The 16850-nt window shown below is 36.3% G+C and overlaps 1 protein-coding gene across 3 annotated transcripts; it reads left to right on the forward strand.

Moving 5' to 3' along the window:
* Positions 1-488: 488 nt before the first annotated feature.
* LOC111319940 (adhesion G protein-coupled receptor D1) lies at positions 489-13946 on the forward strand. 3 transcript variants are annotated; one of them, XM_088749011.1, is made up of 19 exons: positions 489-699; positions 2473-2596; positions 4232-4305; positions 4725-4784; positions 5769-5976; positions 6446-6550; positions 7072-7159; positions 7861-7951; positions 8124-8176; positions 8901-9024; positions 9336-9439; positions 9706-9808; positions 10027-10177; positions 10298-10379; positions 10866-10932; positions 11626-11702; positions 12232-12352; positions 12482-12523; positions 13056-13946. In XM_088749011.1, the coding sequence occupies exons 2-19, from the start codon at positions 2545-2547 to the stop codon at positions 13128-13130; spliced, it is 1677 nt and encodes a 558-aa protein (XP_088605137.1). In that variant the 5' UTR covers positions 489-699; positions 2473-2544; the 3' UTR covers positions 13131-13946. The 3 variants fall into 3 exon arrangements, with proteins under 3 accessions (XP_088605137.1, XP_088605138.1, XP_088605139.1); XM_088749012.1 differs by lacking the exon at positions 489-699 and adding an exon at positions 1405-2112; XM_088749013.1 differs by lacking the exons at positions 489-699; positions 2473-2596; positions 4232-4305; positions 4725-4784 and adding an exon at positions 5439-5543.
* The last annotated feature ends 2904 nt before the right edge of the window (positions 13947-16850 follow it).

The following is a 16850-nucleotide window of genomic DNA, read 5'->3' on the forward strand; positions in this document are numbered from 1 at the left end:
AAGAAGAGCTGAACAATTTTTCGTTTATGTAGAAAACCAAAGGCGGGATAGAAATAACACGGCAGATTTGTCAGTATTTCAGGATCATAAAAGTAAAACCCATGTAGTTCTTTCAAAGGTTCTTTTTTCCACTAGTTTCGACATATTTGCGAAAACTATTTTTGGCACTGAGCAAACAGCAATTTAGGACCCAAGGCATCTTCGTTTTTAAGCTTCTTTTGAGGTACAAGCAATGCGACGTTTTCAGGCCAGCTTTTGGAAAGAAATGCTGCGTGCGAAGAAGCTTTTTAAAATGAATCCAGCTTCCGACCCATCCTCGTATATCTGAGAAAAAGGGACTTTTTTCGCGTGAGTGTGTGTTTGGCACCTAGGAGCTGAACGTGGACGGTAAACATTCTTTACATTACTGTATTTGGCAGGCTGACATTTAATATTTTTCAACCATTCGGGGACAAAAAGGTTGTTTGCCTTTCCCAGGAGTCAATTAAGTTCCAGAAAGCTTCACCTGCGCCTAAAAGCAATCCAACTAATAACTACAAATTAACCTTCTTTGAAAGCCGCTTCGTCGCATTTTCAGAGATGTACTCTTTGTTGGGATTTACTAATTTTCACAAAGGCAGAGAAATAAGTCTTCTTTTAGGTCCAATTGAGGTTTACTCAAAAATACGAACGACGAAGTCTTCAAATTGAATAGCAGAGGTAATTCAGCTTTCCTCATTTTATGTAGAAGGTGGTGTTGTGCATCGTGGTTATCTAGTAGATAAATGAATCTTTAATCTTTTTTCTGGCGATGAACTACAATTCAGAGCCTGAAAAGTGATAACCCGTTTATTCCTCTCTCCTTATTTTCCTAATTCATTGAAAAGAAAAAAAAGATCCCACCGTACAAGATATTTTGAGGTTTTGCTTCGGATACTTAGCTAAAGCTCACTCGACTCGTTTGTGCTCCTCTCTGTGCAGCATGCATATTACACTTTTCCATTACTTTAAATCACTCAACAGTCTGAACACTACTAAGGTATTCGGACTTTTTCTCTTAAGTTCAGCTGACTCAGCGTTTGCGTGAGAGTGATTGATAAACCCAAACTCCTTTCATCACGTACTCTCCTAATGGGAAAACTGAGACAGTATTTTTCCGGAAACCGAAAGCATCGAATGTTGCGATGCCTTAAACTCAAAGAAATTTTATCTCAGCGACAGACATTAAAATAATGATGATGATGCGGTGGCCCATAAGTGTCACGGCAAAAACAACCAGAAATAGCAAACTCACGGCAAGACAACTTCAATTTATGTTAAAACTCACGGCAATGTAACGCCAACTCACAGCAAGACAATGCCAATTCACGGCAAGACAACGCCAACTCACGGCAAGACAACGCCAACTCACTGCAAGACAACGCCAACTCACGGCAAGACAACGCCAACTCACGGCAAGACAACGCCAACTCACGGCAAGACAACGCCAACTCACGGCAAGACAACGCCAACTCATGCCAACTCACACTGATAGGCCATCGTATGATGATAACAATAATAATAATAATAAAAATAAATAAATAATAATAATAAATAATAATAAATTAACTGAATGTAGCATTCAGTTGATTTCTCTGCAATAATAATATGAATTATGAATAATGATCACAATATCAAAAGAGTAAAGTTAACTTTAGAATCACTAATGTTTCATGAAAAATAATCACGTGCAGCTATAATACCTGGTTACCAAGACGACCATGTTATATTCTCAATTGTGAGATGTAAGTGACATAAATGATGTGCAATTGCATACGGTGAAGAGGTCAAGCCTCACGAGCAAGAAAAATTATAATCTTCCTCGTAATTATACATTCATAGAATAAAATGGAACTTACGAGTAAAATTTAAAGCATTTTGCTAATTACGGGAAGCAGTCATTTTAGGATAGCAGTGCGTCAGTTGTGACGGGGGAGAATTACTTTGTTCCTGAGTTAACACGTAAACCAAACAAATAAAAAAATCATGTTACGACTTCCTTCAATGCATTGATAAGGTTTCAGTGCAGTCCGCTCGAGCGAAGGAAAAGTTCTTTGCTGGAAAGATAATATTTGAGTTGATGGATGGTAAAAGGTATTAACAAAGAGAATTACGAGACTTCTAGAAAACCGTCTCTAAAATTTATTTGGATTTGACAGATAAGCTATTCTAATATTCAAATGCCCTTTAGTAGGTGAAATTTCAATTAAAATGGAGAATAAAAGTCCAGATGGCAATAATTTGCATGACACTCAATTCTACGCTCAACGCCATGGCCATAAAAACGGCTCTATAAAAGCCTGACTGGTGCTTAAAAAAAAAAAAAAACATGACAGACTTGATTTATTCTTTAAGAGGAGAAAATTTTTCAAATATCAACAAATAGTATTCCTGCCATGATCCCAAAAGTATTTGATACACATCATACGGACACAACCTTATGATTGCTTCTAGGTGATTAGCTGATCTCAACACGTTTAATGGTCTAACTGAAAACGAAGTCGCGACACGTCAACCTCCAAAGAGATGGATGATTTTCATAAATTTGCACTATTTTTGGTCTCTTCATTATGTACAGGTAAGTATAAACTCGCATGTTACAAGTTAGTTCTTTTTAGCGCTATAATGGCGAGGTATTTCGCTAAGTTTCATTTTCTTTACATCTACATATCCCACATATCCTATTAATATGGATTTGTAAAACATTTTAAAGAACTTTCTTAACCCATTGCCGATTTGCAACTAAAACTATCTTAAAAAGCTGATTTAATACGTATTTTGGTATCTCTTTACCAAGAATGGCATCCTTTCTCCTGCTCGCGCACTCATTTAATTTTTTCAACCATCTGCTCGCTAAATTAAGGAAAACGGTAAGCGCATTTAACGCGCTGTAATCGGCTTGGGTTTCTCGGATAATTTTTGGCGGACCAATGCTTGAATTTCAATCAGCTTTTTGCATTCAACCTAAAATCAACTTGGGTACAGTCTGGCTAAGGAAGGGCTTTTTAAGGGTAGTCTTTTTTGCGCGAAAAGACTCGCCTGTGCATGACATTTGCATCAGTTAAGCATAATACGAAAATAATATTATACTTTGAAAAACTTAAACCCACTGCAAGATATGTTTAATTGCATGCTGGAGAAAGATGAAAATATGAATAAGGAAAGCAGGAGCTTCATAGTATTTTAAAAGGCTTCAACTGCTTGAAAGAACTCTCCGCAGGTTTGTAACAAAAATAGAAATCCATGCAGAAAGGTTTACAAAGAGACGAAATGTATGCAAATATGTAATAGGGATAACTACCAATGTAGTCTGCTATGCAATGGAGATAATTGCACAAAAATATGCAATTTCAACACATGTGATCTGGAATGCAGCGGAACAGAACGCCGTCAGACTTGCAACCATCGTTAAGGATTTTTGTTCCATGAAATGCAATTCAAGCAGCTGTGACCAGAAGTGGAACGCTGACGGTATTTGCTGTCAAACATACAACAGCCCAGACTGCAAAAGCACTAACAACCGAAAAGTAACTCAGTGCATTTGCAGAAATCCTTTCCAGTGTAGTGCGGGTTAATACCCCTCTAAATGCATCACGGATTATGTGTCAAGTACCACTGCCACTGGCATTTCCCTGACAGTTAAAGTCACAGCAATAGAAGAATCAATTTTCAACCTCAAATATCAAATCCACAGCGACTCGGCCTCGTGGTGAAGATTAATGTATGATTTTTAGTCTAACGATAGCAAATAAAACTATTGAAGTCATGGAATTTAGGCATTGTCAAGCAAACTACTTTGCGAAACAGGACAAAACCTACTGCTATGATAAATATTTTCTTAAATTGCTTCTTCCATTGGATCCCATACTTTTTTAGGTTTTATAAAGATTGCATCTGCAAAGAAACATAAATTCCAATTATCGCGTCTATACGATACATCTCTTTTTCTAATTAACTAACAAAAATTACATTTTCTTGTATATATAACTCGGTGAATTTTTGTATCATCGGATTCTTAATAGTTGATTAGTGAGATTGCAAAGCCGACATTCCAAACAAAAGCCCTTCGTCCAAGTCATAAGTGTATTGATGGTGTTGAATATCGTATATTTATCCTATCCTTAAAAAAAATTGATTTTTTACAATGGCCAGAAAACGTTACGTAAATACTAGAATAGTTTGATTTCATAACAAGCTTCTTTTTCAATCTAAGGTCCTTTACAATCAGCGACTGGATCATCCCAACGTTATAGAAGATCCAAAAACATCTCAAAAACAGAAGAATTGGTATGCATTGCTAAGTCTAAACCTTCTGACATGTACTTATTCTATGGTATCATGCTTTCTACTGTCACTGTTGTCGCTATTGTCGTTGCTAATGCCATCGTTGTTTAGTGCCATTATTATTGCCATAACTATTTTTACCGTTATTAATACAAGTAAGTGATTTTTTTTGTTGTGTTTGGTTTTTTTAATTTGTTTTGATCCTTTTCGGTAGCTTTGTTTGCTGTTTGCTGTTTTCAATTGTCTTGATTTTTTTTTTAATTTTTCCAACAAGAATTTAAGAAAAAGATTTAGACGTGGTTCAGCTGCACTTCATAGACCATGGACATATTTGAAAGTTAACTTTAAAAACGTTTGGCATTTTAATCAATCTTTTTCGCCACGTATTACAAAACTAAATTAATATGTTATCTCTGTTTCAGTCAAACAATTTTACCTTGATGTTAAACAAAACAGATATTCGACATGATGACTCTTTGCAAGTATGTCCAATTGTTGTTTACAATCCATCAGGCATTATTTTTCTACACGTGTGAAAGAATATACCTCAGCTAAAGCCGGAGGATATCCAGCGATGTTTTCCAAGTAATATTCCCCAATTTTCAAACCGTACACAGATACGATACAAATATTCGTTCAATTTGGGGACATAGATGCGAGATCATACCCCAACGTGGTACAGGGTAGTGTTTAAACCCTCCTCTCCCTCCCCTTAGCTCTTAGCGTCTTTGTTACGTTGCTATATTTGATAAAAAACTTTTACATAAATAACTCGTTATATAATCTGCAAAATAATGTTAATATTATGGGATACATACAATACATATACCAATAACGTCATCGAAAATAACGGACTTGTTTTAGATTTCATACTTTTTCTACACAAATGTTTGACTCGTTAAATGGAGAAAAAAAAAACAGCTTGACAGGAAAATGGAAATTGAGACTCAGAAGATGTCAATAGATTTACTCTAATACCCCTTTGCACTTAAAAGTTTTAACTCTCTACTGGCTGATATCAACCCCTAAACCATACCTGATATAATCTATATCCGTGAACTGATTTTCAAATTTACAACAAAAGTGTCCAAAATGAACGAAAAGCAACTAAAGTCAGACCGATTTTTAATTCATGATGAAAGAGCGTTTAGCTGTTATACTTATGGAGGAAGGGGCGATCATTTTTGTTCAGACGGTCGTACCAGATGACATTAAAAAGTGAACATTCCATGCAGCAAACGGTAAGCTGCTCGTAAACATCTTGTCCTAAAACTTTGCAGCACAATAAACACAATTAGTAATTTATCTTGTAAGAAAAAGATAACAATGATAGTAATGATGGAAGAGTCATTGTCATCAGCAGTGATAAGGATTTTTTAGGGTGCTGATTCAGCACCCTAAAAAATCATTCTTACGGAGGAACGCTCTCTTTGTGTATTAATTTTTTTTGGTATATTCTTTTGCAGAACGTTGTCGATTTGTTGCAAGACACTCTTGCCAGGTACAAAGAGATATCGTTCACAGAAGTTCAGCATAAAATAATAACAGAACAGAAACGGAAAAAGTTGATCTACGCAACGGCAAACGCCTTTCAGACCTTTGCTCTCAGATATGGCCGACACCATCTGAACAAATCAAAGCCAAGGATAACGAGGAGATACGATAAAATCCGCGGTAAGTTTATATCTTCTTTGTTTGTACAAAAATTGAAAATTTTATACCTCCAAAAAAAATTAATAAATAAATAAAGCCATGCCAAGATTGCTTGTTTTCTACAAGAATAAAATGATGGAAACTATATGACAAACAAAAAATTAAGTGGTACCAAGATTGAAGGCTAAAATTTTTTTTTCTTGGAGCTAATTTCCATTTTTATTCAAAGCATCGAGTCAGCATCACTATCAATATCAAGTATCTGAGGGTGTTAGTACATAAGTCTCATTCTAGGAATACATTAAGTAGTCCCATAACCTTTGAAGCAGAATACACTTAAAATCCCAAGAATGAACTTTATAGTGTACGATAAATATGTCTCATGTTAGAGTTTATCAATTTCTATTCAACATTATTCTTAAGATATCTTACGATAATTCTGTAAGTTTGTACATGATGTTTAACCATCATTATTTGTCCATTACACCAGTTCTTCGTATTCGGAAGATTCGTCCACTAGACTTAGATGACTTTCGTCTCGGTGAATCAATAGGTGAAACTGTCAACATCCCATCCGTCAACTTTAAAGAAAAGGGTAGGTAACAGAATGCGATGTATAAATCAAACTTATCAATATGAGTTACATGGAATTGGTCTCGCGGTGATTTGCGACGTGAAATGAATTGACCATTGTCTTGAACAAAACCATTTTACTTCTTTCCTTTTTTCTTTCTGAAAACCCCGTTTGGATATATGAAGCTTGCGATAGCCTCGGGAGGGGTAGGGGGGTAAAATGTCTCAAAACATAACAACAATGATCTTCAACTGAAAATAAAACAATGCGCCAAAAATATAACAAGTGAATTGCCGAGTAACGTTTTCGAAGAGGAATTCATGTGATGAATACCAGAAAGAAAACAATGAGTAATAATTGCTGAATTCGTAAAAGCTATAGAAAAACTCGTCAACCCCTTTACGGGGGGAAGGGAGCGGGCTAAGTGAAGAGTCCACAGTTTCGTTATATAATCTACATGCATATGAAGAACGATTCATACGCAGTCAAACTAGCTCACGGAAACATTGTGTAGGTTTTTTTTTACCTTTGTTTTGCCATAGGTTTAGTGATTGTCGGAATAGTGTATAGAGACCTACATGAGCTACTCGGAGAGAGAGAATCAAACGGCACTACATCAAAGAAGAGGAGGTATTTTTAAACACGCTCGTATGATCACAACCACTAATTCAGGAGCTTACCCTTCAATTCTCGCTGAGTTGTGAGTTCCTGGGGACGGTAGCGTCTGAGATCTGATCAGGAATTGCGTTTTTCCCAGCGTCTTTGTTCTTTGTTGTAGACAAAGTTTTGTGTTTGAAATTAAAGGACGATGACAGTGGCAATAAAAATGTAAGAAGTGATGGCTGAGGGAAGAACAAAGACCATTGGCAATGATTTCATACATCCTAGTGATGATAATGATAATAACAAAAAGCATGAAAGATAGAGTCCCGCAAATGATACTTTTAGTGTGAATTAGGGTTCCAAGTCTCAGCCTCACCATTTGGGTCACGTGAGAAAAACTGGTACTTAACCATTACAATCCTTTGCAGCGATTAGGTCCATAAATGCTACATTCGTTTTTCTGCACCCGCTTGCGTATACGCTGAGATTGTTTATTTACAAATAGAATATAGAGGTTTTGCACAGTAGCCATGTTGGATGGCAGGAAAATATTTTGATTAAGAAAGAAACATTCTTCCCATGAGAAAAATTATCTATTGTTCCTGCCATCCAACATGGCTGCTGTGCAAAACCTCTATAGATAATCTGGCGAAAGGAAATTCAAGGTAACGTCTACTGGTTTGTTTAGCGAGCGATAACTGAGGGTTTCATGTGTCTTTGTCATTTAGGCGTCTCGACAGCTTGATAATGGCAGCTGCAATGGATCCGAAGCCAAAACGTTTGAAACGAAATGTCGTCCTGAAGTTTAGAAACCGACGGGTAAAAAATACACGTGTGACTGAAATAATATGAAATGAATGATAAGCTATGTCAACGAATGAGTAGATGGAAAAAAAAAGCACAATACAAGACTAATGTCGTTTTCGAGATTAGCTGTGCTCCTGTTTTCTTAAAGTATTAAACCAGGCTGACAAAGTAATTCATTCTTTAGTTTCGTGACGCAACCAGGCGTTGTGTGTACTGGAGAGGATTTGATTCTATAAGGTAAGAATAATTAATTTTGTGGTGCTTAGCAGTATTTTACAGTAATCAAACCTCTATTATCAGCGAACGCGTACACCGTAAAAAACTAAAATGGGGTTGTTATAGTAAAACTTGTTCGCTTCGTAGGCATCAGGAAGAGAAAAGTGTGACTGAAAAAAAGAGTGTGACTGAAAAAATCTAGAGTGACTGTCCAAAAACTTCAGAATGTCCCAGGCAGTCACTTTAAGGCATCAGTTTTCAGATTAATGTGAGAATTTCGCTAATTTTTCCCACTCGTTTTATCTAATTATCTTACTTGGTTTTCCTATTTTTATTTTCTCTACTTTTGTGTTATACTAAGGAAATTCAAGTAATATATGTCTTAGTGGCTATTTTACTAGATAATGTTATGTTTATTATAAGCCATAATACTAAGCCTCCTCACCTATTAACTCTGAGTTTCGTTGGCCAATCTTCCTAATCACTCTTGCGCATCACTTTAGCAAATAGACAGCTATCTTTTTAAGGATGAGTTATTTCAAAAGCTGAAATGTTACAAAAACCCAGATACGCTTCATGTATCCTTCCTTGATAACGCCCCAGAGCATGGGCGAATGGAAAGACAGGCTAATTGAGTTAGATGACTCCAAGCCACATAGCCAACCTCTCAACGAATAGAGAATAGGGAGGATGTATTATTAATCAATTCATAGATTGAGCTAACATGTCGGTTCTGTTGTATTAGTTCTGACGGATGGTCAGATGAAGGATGTCGCGTATCTAAAAGAAACTCATACGACACAGAGTGCAGCTGCAACCATTTGACTCACTTTGCAGTTTTGTTCGACTTTGGCAACACTTCAGCAAAGGTAATGGCGATTGTCCCTTTAGGTGGTTATACGATCACGGGTCAATAACTATTTTTTTAATAATAATAATAATAATAATAATAATAATAATAATAATTACAGCAAATCAGCATCATGATAAACAATTACAAACTCATCCAGATTTAAAGTAAAATCGAACCCAATTTTAGATATTTCGCTGTGGTTATGTCTACTAAAGGGTGCTGTTATTCTATTTTATGCTGGTTACGCGATATTAGGTCAGATGATATCGATTTCTTTCACCAATTAAAATTTGCTATTTTTTGTCTGGTATTACGGTGGCAAAATAGCCAACGAAGACAGATGAGGAGATATTGACGATTCTCACCTACGTGGGACTGACCTTGTCTTTGATTGGAATAATTCTTACGATAGTTTTGTATGCTCTCCTCACGTAAGTTTCTTCTTTTATTTGTTCTTTTGTTTGTTTGTTTGTTTGTTTTTTGGCTTTTTCTTGATTTTTTTTTACTACACTTCGTACTCTCGAACTATGACCTCTCTAGTTTAATTGTCTTTTCTCGTACTTGTAGTTAAGTTCATATCCTTTAAATTTTGATACTGTTGTATAGTTTCTTACTTGATGTAAAAAACAATTATGCTTTTTTAACTTTTTATTTCTATCAACAAATTGTCTTTTTTTTTTTTTTTTTTTTTCAATAGCGATGTACATCAGCCCCTGTCTCAAGTGAGGTTAAGTCTTGCTGCCTCTCTGGGACTTGGTCAGATCATGTTTCTTGCCGGGATCAATGCCACACAGGACAAAGTAACCGTTTGCCTTTATTTTTGTTTTTGTTTTTGTTTTTGTTTTTGTTTTTAAAAAACCCCAGTCAGAAAAAGCTTTCGTGACAACTTCGTGACAACTTTGTGACGGAGGAGTCTTAGCTTTCGTGACAACTTTGAGCATTTGACCATGTCTATGCTTGTTGCAACGATTCTTCTTTTGAAGTTTGACAACTAGCGTTATCTTTCCTTGATTCGTAGGGTATTTGTGTCGCAGTGGCAGCCTTGATGCAGTATTTTTTCATGTCAGCTTTTTTTTGGATGCTTGTTGAAGGAATTTATCTTTACCTGTTTGTTGTCAAAGTTTACAATATAGATGAGAGGATGGATTTGTACCATGCTTGTTCATGGGGTAAGCTCTTGCACTATTCCAAGACTATGAAAAACTATATCGAGTTTTCTATATCAAAGTGATTCTAATGCGTAGTGATTTCATCTTTGATGAAACTTTCCTTCTTTTTTTTAATTACAGGTCTCCCAGCCGTTTTGGTCAGTATTTCGCTGATAATTGCTTCAGCAAGAGAGGAAATCGATAGTTTCATCAGCAAAGAATAGTAAGCATTCCAATCTCCCGGTTAGCTAAATCGCCTCCCGGTTAGCCAAATCGCCTCCCGGTTAGCTCAATGAATAGAGCGCTGGACTGTTGTGAGGGAGGTCGAGGGTTCGAGACCTGGCCGGACCAACACTCAAGGTCTTAAAATAATTGAGAATATACTACCTTTCTAGAACATCCCACGCACGATATTACTGTGTGATGTAGGTCCTCCCCTGGGTTGGGATGAGTGGGTTGATATTTAGAGAAATTAATTATAAAGCGCTGTTGATATGTCATTGTAGATCGCGCTGTATAATAAATAATAATAATTATTATTATTATCATTATTATTATTATTAACTAAGAAGTCTATAATAACCGGCAGCTTTTCGCGGATGTCATGGCAAAGGCAGCACATTCTCCTCTCCCGCTCCTTCCACATCCGTTTGAAGGCTTCATTCAACTTCAAAACTAATATAATTATTTAATTTACATTGTGCATAAGCTGCTGGCTGTCCCACGCCAACCATTCTATCTGGATATTTGCTGTTTATGTGGGAGTGGTGGAAGTCGTAAGTAAATCACCTCTTTAACCAGAACTGATACTTCTTTTGAAATTTGCACAAACAAAACAATTACAGCATGCTGTGTTTTACACATTAATCAAGTTGAGATGGCTTTTATACATAAAGGAGGTAAAACAACAACAAAAACAACAACAATAACAAATAATCAAAGAGAAACAGCTCAATTTTTTTTATTTTTTCTGATTTTATCAGTCGCTGATAGAAAAAGAAAAGAAAGGAACAAACACGCAAAAAAAGTTCCCCAAGACCGTTGACTCACGGTTGTGACACCCAACACGAATCTGATAATGACTTTCATTTAAAATTGTCAACCAATTTTCTTAATGTTAAACATCAATCTGCTTAATAATGAATTAGTAATCATCTAATTTGCAACTCCGAGTATTGCATTTCTATTGTTCTGGTTTGTACACCCGATTCCAGTTATCTGATATGAAAATGCATTTCACCAACTGTTCCGGAATATTCCATTCGCTCTTGTTGGATACAAAATAGGTTTTAGCCAACTGGGTGCTATGCTTCTTGTTGGTTTTTTTTTACCATCTCGTACCCAACGCACACCCATGGGATAGTTGTTAAATACCTGAGCCTCAGACTGAGGAAAAAAGTTTGTATTTGAGTGGTTGAGGGCAATCGCACACGCCTGTTTAACCCATCTTAAATTTTATCATTTTGTAGCTTAATTTGTTAATTCTGGCCAGAGTTATTAAAGAAATATCCGCAATACAGTCAGCTCCGGAAAATCATCAGATAGGGTAAGAATAAAAGAGAACTCTAGAGACGGGAAAACCATAACACCAACAACAAAAATAATGACAACAATAACGGCAAAAAAAAAACAAAAACAAAAATAACAAAAAAAAAAAAAAAACAGCCAAAGACTTAAGCCGTGGCACTTTGCTTTTGAGTTATGATTATCTGCCTTGTATCGAACCTGTTTTTGGTATTCATCATTGGTTCATGAAAATGTATCGTTTGAAATGCACCTCTGGCGATACAGGGGGAAAAATTTAGGAGTTTTGCTAGGTTTTGAAGTCAATTTGGTAATTCATGGTCTTTGCTCTTTGAAGTAAGGTTTTCGGGGTGCATTATCGCTTTTCGTTTGATATCTTATTCTATTTTATCCTTTTTTTCTGTTTCTTTTTTCTATAATTCAATCGGATGAGCTCGTTGGTCTTAGGCAAGGAACTCAGTGATACAGCCCGGTCGCATATTATTGTTAATCTATTTTTCTTATTTGTCAATTTGTTATCGTTTGTTTGCTTATTGTAATTTTTTTCATAGACTTTGTATCAAGACATGCGTTGTAATGATTCCCTTGCTGGGTATTACGTGGTTGTTTGGTATCCTTTCTGCATTTCACAAAGCTTTCGCTTATGTATTTACTATCTTCAGCTCGACTCAGGTAAACATATCCATCCATATGTTTAACCCGACAAACTTTTAGTAAGCTTATTAAAAAATCACATGAAACCAACCTCATAATTGTTAAGTTGCATGTATCATCCAGGAATGCATCTTATTCTTTTTACAGGGATTTCTTATTTTTCTTTTGCATTGTGTGCGAAACACTCAGGTAAGTACAAATGGTGTTGTTTTAACTGAACTGATTTAAAGTTTGATTATCGAATATGATGACGTTTAAACGCCAATTCACACAAAGTCATAATGCTCAGCTGAATGAAAAATTGCAATTTTCGCTGTAAGATTAATTTTCTCTAGCCCCCCCCCCACCCCCCACAGGCGACAAACTACAGGAGTTGTATGATGGGGAAGACTTACACTGCTTGGTTATTAAAGCAATTCAAGATTGGACGTAAAATTATGGTGACGATCACGTTAAAAGCTTTCAGAGGAGTAACCTAGCCTTTTTGAAATTGTCTTCAAATTTGCAAGTCGCCTAACGATCCTCACATTTTTAATATTGCTTAGCAACCCTGCCGCTTGACTAAATCGAAGAAAAGTCCCTTTTCTCTTCTCCTTTGCCTTAACGACCCGTTTTAAGTCTTACTTTAGGTTATCTATCGGAATCTCAAACTAGTATTTTTCAGACACCCTTTCTCGCGGCTGAGACTAAAAGAATGTCATGATATTTTTTCCTGTTGCAGATTAGAGAGTGGTCGAAGAGAAAGTTTAACGCCATATTTCCAGCTGCAAGTTGTATGAGATCTGACAGTGAATAGAGTGTCTCCATCCAATCACATCTCATTTATCAAGACTCAATGATGATCGATAGAAGAAATAGGTCGTAGAGATTAACGAGTTCTGTGAAGTGATCTGTCAGTCCTTTAGCTATTGGGGTGTTGCTCTTTCATAAGTATAATTTTGTGAAATGCCTTCGTAGTTTCATAACTCTTTCATCTGAATTGTACGTTATAAGTGAGTAGGGAGTGATCATGGAACAATAACTTAACAGGGGTTTCCTTATTGCAATTAAGTTAAAAGGGATAGAATGGTGACATTGGAGAATTCAAGTAGAACTTCGCCTTTAAAAAGCTATCTCGGTTTAAAAATTGTTCTCTTAAATGTCGGGCTCCGCTAATGCGCCTCATGCACAGCATAGTTGCTAGAATGCCAGACTAAGAAAATCATAATTGAAAAGAAAGCCGAACAATCATCAATGCCTTCAATGAAGTGCTTACAGTACTACAGTCTTCAATCAAAAGGAAGCTGGTCATTATGTAAACCTGTACCTATAGGATAGCTATGATATATGTATAACGGGTCAAACTCGTCTGACTTGTCTGATTTTCCAGTGTATTTAAGTTACGATAGTAATTATAAAATTCGAACAAATGAACAATTTACATATACAAGGACTCGTTTGTTTGTGAGCTTGGTTTTCTTAGTTTTTGAATGACTTATCAACGTCTCATCATTAAATAGTAATTTAATAATCTCGGACCATAAAACAGCGAAAACCGAAGGGGGCAGATGTTTGCAATCTCTTCTCAGGAAACTGTCTATGACACTTAGCTGCCCTTCAGGCATGAGGTCGTCGCGCATTGGGGGGATCGGTGGGGGAGGGGGGGGGGGGGCTTCCAGAAAGCGAGGGCATCATTAATTAGTTACATGTATAACCCGTGAAGGTTTTATTTGCAAAGAGATGATAGCTTGCACCTTCTAACGTTTTCTAAAATTATGGAAAATCGTGAAGCTTGATCATTCTTTTAGGTTTAATTTGAAGTGTAATTGGATTGATGTTTCGCTGTCCATTGCCAAAACGAAAAGGAATAGAAATACTACCAATTACAACAAAAATTTAAAGAAAAAAACTTGATAAAATGCTAAAAATGTTAGAAAGCTGAAATTATTTGCAGCTACTTAAAATGAAGATTCAGGTCAATCATAAAGCGAGGATAGCTTTATCAAATATTTTCAAATTACCCTTAGCTTAATTAAAATAATGTACACGGGATATCTGTGTTCCTGTGTAACAAGTGTTTTTAGAAAATTTGGTTAAACTAAGCCTTACGGGATCTGAGCCATAGGGATTTTAACCCAGTCACTGAATACCACATGATTTTAAATGGATCTGGTCTAATGTAGTTTTCATGGCTAACAGATATGTGTGCGTGCTTTGTAACGTTTTGTTACGTAGCCTCAAACGGGCTGAAATTGGCTGAAAACGCTCGTATGCCAGTCGTTTACCTAGAGTACTTCTTAATTGATACTTGTGGAACTCTGGAAAACAGTAAATACCGTGAAGAAGTTAATAAGTCGAGTGTTTAGAATGTGAATAACGATTATTGTTTCATCTAATAATGGGACTTGAGAAAGAACGACTGTGATGTAAACAAAACATTTAAGAGAAGCCGCCAGAAAATTTCGAGATTCGAAAATCAGTGGCGAAAAATCTAATTTTTTTTTCATTTTGCCAAAACATCTCTTTCTGTGTACTAGTTTCGAAAAAAATATTTTAAAGTTCCAGCGATTTTTTTTCCGGCTGAAATTTTAAAAAGTTTGAAAACTCGTTAAAAAAGCTGTTTTCGCCTTGCCTAAATGGTGAAATCGTCACGCAACTTTAGGAAGATGTTGGCAGCGCTAAGCAAGTCTGTTCACCACCAAACTTTGCACAATAGTTACAATATCCCTGCGCAATAAAAGAATATAAAAATTTTTCTGTAATTCTCTATGGTATGATTGTTATCGCCGTTTTTATAGAGGCGTACTTTGCACGATGTTTTGGGAGAAAAAATGAAGACTAACTTTGACCGGTTTAAACGACACCTGGTACCTAAAATTTCGAAATTATAACCATACCAGACGAAAGCTCATTTATCAAAATATACATCTGGAAAATTTGGCCGTTTGAAATTTAGTCTTGTCTCGGTAGTTAAATAAAACGTGATGCCACCCAAGCGCCATGTAAGCGTGCAGAATTCGATGTTCATTTCAAACTAGTTATAAAGTCAGTTTTTCGAAAATACACAGAAAAAAATAAATGACCATTGAAAGTAGTCAGTATCGTTGTTTATTTTGTGCAGCTGTGAATGTTAACTAAAGTCGTTTTTAATTTTTCTTGATCACGCGTTAAGTGCCAGCATGTCTCTTAATGCGACTCAGTGAAGCGGTTTACGAACTTAAAAATATTCCGAAACATTTCTTGACAAAAACATCGCTTCTTATACTTGAAGAAATGATCTGTTGAGTTTATACTGCATATCCAAAAGTAAATTTCAACGTATTCCTAAAACTTAAACTTAGTAAAAGAGAAGTATTTTAGGTTTGGTGACTTATATATGACCGAAAACGTAGATAACATTTGAAAATTCTCGTAAGTTCATCCTTAGCGTGACCATTTTGCGTACGTGACCTAACGCCTGATCCATATTGGGTAACCAGTAAATTTGACCACTTAGTTAGGTTAAACCATTTTCAGCCTTTTGCTCACTTCGTCAAACTCTTATTAAAAGTATTTGGTGCTACACTGAAAAATCCGCTAAGGAAAGTGCACTGGAAACACGACTGAGAATTTCCCTGGGAAAAGCAATTTGAGATGGGCCGCAAGTGGTCAAATTTAACAGCTGCCAAAACACAGTTGCACATAGTTTTAGAAAAGCAAACTAAAACATAACCGAACGTGCAAATGACTAGCACCTTACGGCACTGTTAAAGCAAGTACATACCCGTTTTAGTGTAAAAAAGATATGTGGCCTCCGTCGACGCCGTGCAACATGTACAGCGTAGATAGCCATCAGATTATTCCAAAGAGGGAGCATCAAATTACTGCGAAATCACAATATGTATTTGAGTTCTACACATGCACTCATGAAACGCAATGCGTGAGAAGCTTCCTGGCAACGCACAAAGTGTACCTTACATGTGTGTGACGGCTCAATAATTATTTCAGCTCGCTGCGTACCTGTCGATCGTGACATTCTTTGAACGCGACCATTTTTCCACTTCCCGGGAGGGTTAAGTCAACTTACATGTAATAATCGCAGTATAATAACCTAAACGAGGGTACACTTGTTCGGATCTCAAACACGTCTACTGAGAACTAAATAATAAAAGGACCATTGAGAACATTTGCGGGGGAATTTTAAAATCGCGCGATTGTGTTCTTTTTGTCCACTGCTCGCTTCTTTTTTAGAGTTACATTAAGTTATCCATTTACTCCATTGGCTGCATGTCATTTTAAATCTTATCTCGTGCGTATATTTTGTGTTTTTTTTTTGTTCAATTACCCTCTTGTCCTAATTAATTTGAAAGCCTAAACAGAAACTCCTAAACCACCTAAAATGCCAAAATTGCTGATTAAAATTTACTTATCTAAATAAAATATCATCGATTAGGCGGTCTGTTCAGCCACTACAGCCCTAGGTATTAACAACAAGCAAACAAGGTAACCGATCAGAATTAATATGGGATACTGGCGGATCTGGCATGTGCACTGGGAA

Source organism: Stylophora pistillata, chromosome 2, assembly GCF_964205215.1.
Source record: "Stylophora pistillata chromosome 2, jaStyPist1.2, whole genome shotgun sequence".
Classification (NCBI taxonomy): domain Eukaryota; kingdom Metazoa; phylum Cnidaria; class Anthozoa; order Scleractinia; family Pocilloporidae; genus Stylophora; species Stylophora pistillata.